General features: G+C 33.8%; 1 protein-coding gene across 2 annotated transcripts; it reads right to left on the bottom strand.

Moving 5' to 3' along the window:
- Window positions 1-454: 454 nt before the first annotated feature.
- LOC118044129 (RNA exonuclease 4) lies at window positions 455-3,825 on the bottom strand. Of its 2 annotated transcripts, XM_035052287.2 has the most exons (8): window positions 3,635-3,825; window positions 3,287-3,438; window positions 3,064-3,197; window positions 2,721-2,926; window positions 2,395-2,601; window positions 1,600-1,680; window positions 1,200-1,271; window positions 841-977 (listed from the first exon to the last, which is right to left on the bottom strand). In XM_035052287.2, coding segments are annotated over exons 1-8 (897 nt in total). In that variant the 5' UTR covers window positions 3,679-3,825; the 3' UTR covers window positions 841-976. The 2 variants fall into 2 exon arrangements, with proteins under 2 accessions (XP_034908177.1, XP_034908178.1); XM_035052286.2 differs by lacking the exon at window positions 1,200-1,271 and having other exon boundaries at window positions 455-977; window positions 3,635-3,820.
- Between the last annotated feature and the right edge of the window lie 218 nt (window positions 3,826-4,043).

Raw genomic sequence — 4,043 nt, 5'->3', positions numbered from 1 at the left:
TTGCTGATTATATCAAATTTGATCCTCAAACTTTTAATTGTTATATATTTTTTGTTTTAAATATTTATTTTTCAATTTCATCTCTTAAAAAATTTATTTTTATATTAACTTTGATCTTTATTTTTATAATTGCTATTTGTTTTTTCCTTATTATTTTTTTATTGAAATTTTTTATATATCAAATTTGATCCTCATTCTTTTGATTGTTACTTATTTTATTTGAAATAATTTATGAAATGTTGATTATTATTATTTTAATTTCTTCATCTTTCTTTTTTTTTTTTTAATTTTTTAGATTTGATCTCTATTATTTTGATTATTATTTATTTTATTTGAGATAATTTATAATTTTTTTTTTCAATTTCATTCTCATTTAATTTGCTCCTCATTATTTTAATAAACTCGAGAAAAATAAAATATTAATAAGTTATTTTCTAGCTCATTTTCTATGACATAACCAAACACTAGAAAGTATTTTCCAACTTATTTTTCATTACACTACCAAATACTGGAAAATATTTTTTTGGAATTCACTTTTCCAGAATTCATTTTAAAAAAAAAAAACTACTTTCTTGCAAACAAACGGGCCTATTCTTCACTTTGCATTACAGCAAAAACTGTACACGAATCCTTCAAACCTAGCAGCACATCACGTCATTCCTATTTCTTTGAGCAGCAAAACATTGTCCCGCTGAGTGCACAAAGATCAACAGATGAGAAACTAAAAATCAGCTGTTAAGCCCTGCTGCTGTACTTAATCTAGACACCAACATTTGTAGTCTGACTTTGAGATCTGGTATAGCTCATCCGGGGTCATGTTCTCGAGTTCCTCTGCTTTCTGGGACTCAAAACCGCTGTCTGAATTTGGAGTTCCAATTCCTTTAACTTGATGATCTTGAGCACGCATTCTCTTGTACAGTCTCATAACAGAGACACAATCCACGTATGGATCATGTTCCCCTGTCTGGATATCATACCTGTGATGCAAAAAACTTCAGAGAGAGTAATTTCAACTAGCAAATACTGCCCATTAATATGAAGTGCCCGGTGATCATTCCAAAAACTAGAAAAACAGATCAACAAAAGGTTAAATGTTTGTTAAACTCTCCACAATGACCTATTATTTGTGAACCAATAATGACTTTCAAAAACAGTGTTTGCTGAAAGTAGTATCTGAGTTCTGGAAAGCCACAACATACTAGGCACAAAGAAGATATCTTCTTTCCCAAATCCTCTTTGACGAACATGATGAGAAATTCCAGTCTTTTCTGCTGTGAATTGAGGAAGAAATAGTTATCAACTATGTTTTGAGAAATATAGCGTTCGAGCATTGTAAATCCAAGTGTAATGAAATTGTCAAAATAAAAAAATCTTTTAACTTGGGAATTGATTTGCATAATTTTTAATTACATCTGAGTTGCATTTTACTTGAAAAAAAAAAAAGACAAGATAACACAAAAGCATCATTTCTTGTTCAAGTATTGGTTACTAATTAAAATAGTTAAACATATAAGGATTCAGCCATCGTACATGCAGGAGGGAAGATCCAATCACTATTAAGACATCACGAAAGAAACAAGAAAAGAAAGAGCAACTTGCCCAAGATATGTTTTGGTGAGGTACTTGAGCGAGTGGCTAACCAGGTTAGTTTTCAACAATGGTCGGTATTTTGCAGTATCCCTGCTCAAATCAAAATCAAAGTGCATTGTAACTATAAAATAAGGAAAGATGAGAACAAGAAGAACATGCACACAACATTTCAAATTACACGATCTCCAGAACAAGAAAAAAAAAAACTATTTGACTTGTTTTCTCAATTACCTAACATAATTTGGGCCAGTCCCCGAGGTTCTGTCTTGGCCTGTAGGGGGGGTCACTCCTAATATGGATACCAAGACAAGATTTGCCAGCAGTTGAAGATATACTACGGCACTCCTAGCATGGGGAAGGGAGTTTAAGACGAGGTAAACCTCACCACTATCTGGTCTTATGTTCATTTAGAATGTGTTCGGATACATCCCATGAAAGGCCAGAATGTTGCAAAACAACAGTAAAGTCACAAGAAAACTTACCAAACCTTCAATTATTATCAGTACTCAATGTGCAGCAAAAAGCTCCTATTAATATGAAGATTTGTTGGTTTATTCCAAGACACGTCAAAATGACCACCAAGTGTCATTCTTCCATCAGCAATTAGTAGTATTTTAGGATTTGCTTCACCTAGAAGTAGACTACATGGCGGATTAGTGGTATTATTCAATTATTCAAAGGTCAGATTTGTAAAGCAGTGATGCGGCTCAGTAATGTTTTTCAAGCCTGAATCATAGGTGTTGTTACAAACTGTAATGTTCCATCCCAAATTCCAATTTCAACCATCAGAAGAGTTTAATCTACCTCAGCAAGTGACCAGGATAGTTTATCCTCAAGCAATCCAAACCACGCTTCAACTCATGACCCACAAGCAGTCTAGCCTTTCCACTGTCTGACATTAGTCTCCTAGCAGATTCTCCATTGTACAAAATTTCCAGAATTCTGTCTTGTACTTCCTTATGAGACTTCGAATTTGTTAGATGCTCTTCAGTTAATCCAGTTATTTCATATCTGAAAACATGTGTATAAGTTTCAATTAAAAAAAAAAAGACTTTCCTAAATATATTCCCCCTCCCCTCCCCCTCATTGCTCTTTAAATAAAACCAAGGATTGTGTCAACACAGAAGTACCTATAATCAGTAACAGCACTTTGAGGTTGAACATATGCATGGAAAATAATATTTTCATCTTCATCAACCAGACACACCCTTGCGCAAAGATCAAGTGATCCATCGGTTCCACCACCAACTAATCCACAGTTGATAGCAATGGCTTTGGCACCTTTGGAGGTGTACTTTTCATCCACAGATCCAGCAGAAGGCAATATCTTTGTTCCCTGTGAAAAGAAAGAGGGAAATGGGTGACTTGAATTTTAGTAATTAATCATTTAAAATGTACAATAAATAAAATGAAAAGCACTACAAGATAGACAAGTTCCATTTTTGCATAAGAATTTACGAATCAACAACTTACAAGGGAAGCAGGAGCAGATAGGTGGCATATTTCTCTATGCTTGCCAAGAGAGCTGGGGCTATCATAGAGTTTCAAGCAGAGATCACAACCTTGGGCAGAGAAAGTCCTTGAACAACTAGCCCTTGATAATGGGCCTAAATAATTGGAGGAAAACATGAAAAAAAAAAAAAGCAGCAGTAAACTTTAACAGATAAAGCAATCAGAACATGGAATAGAATGATACCAGTAAGGTGATTCCTCAGAGATTCAAAAGATTTGCAGTGCTTTTGGCAGACCCCACATTTAGGCTGATGAGGTGTGTGGTAGGAAATCTTCATGTGCTCAACAAGGTGTTCTTTTTTCTTGAATTGCTTGTAGCATGCAAAGCACTTGTGCCTGCTTCCATGAAACAACATGAGGAATTAAACAATTTCATATACATGGAATGGACTTGGAGTTTCTGAAGAAGACAGCCCGAATTCATTATCAAGAAAAAGAAACCAATTATAAGAATAAATTATTGACAAATATGAAAGCGAGAATAAAAAAAAAATGATGCAGAATACAGCGAGAAAGAGGGAGCGAGAGAGACCTTTCGGTTCGCGATCTTGCTGGTGGGTCAGCTTCAGCATCCATGGCGATTCTTCTTAGGATCGGGCGTCACAGAGCCAGAAGAGGAGAAGGGGTTAGGATGGGTTTTTGATTATAGTATATTTAAAAAAAAAAAAAAAATAGATGAACAAATCGGAGTGCATTTCTTCACTGTTTAACTGGTTGATGAAGTTGCAAAAATCAAACTAGTCTTGAAATATAACTTTCAAGTTCGATGATTGGATAATTAATTAATTTTTATAATTTCATTTATTTCCTCTAGGCAATGTTAAGAGGTTAATGTAGTTAATAGTTTATACTTGTTATTTGGTAAGTTAAAAATATAGCTAATACTTGTAAAAAAAATTTATTTGATGAAGGTGAGAACTTTTCATGTTAAAAAAAAAAAT

The sequence above is a fragment of the Populus alba genome, chromosome 2 (assembly GCF_005239225.2).
Source record: "Populus alba chromosome 2, ASM523922v2, whole genome shotgun sequence".
Lineage (NCBI taxonomy): Eukaryota > Viridiplantae > Streptophyta > Magnoliopsida > Malpighiales > Salicaceae > Populus > Populus alba.
This window is presented reverse-complemented; position numbering and strand designations above follow the sequence as displayed.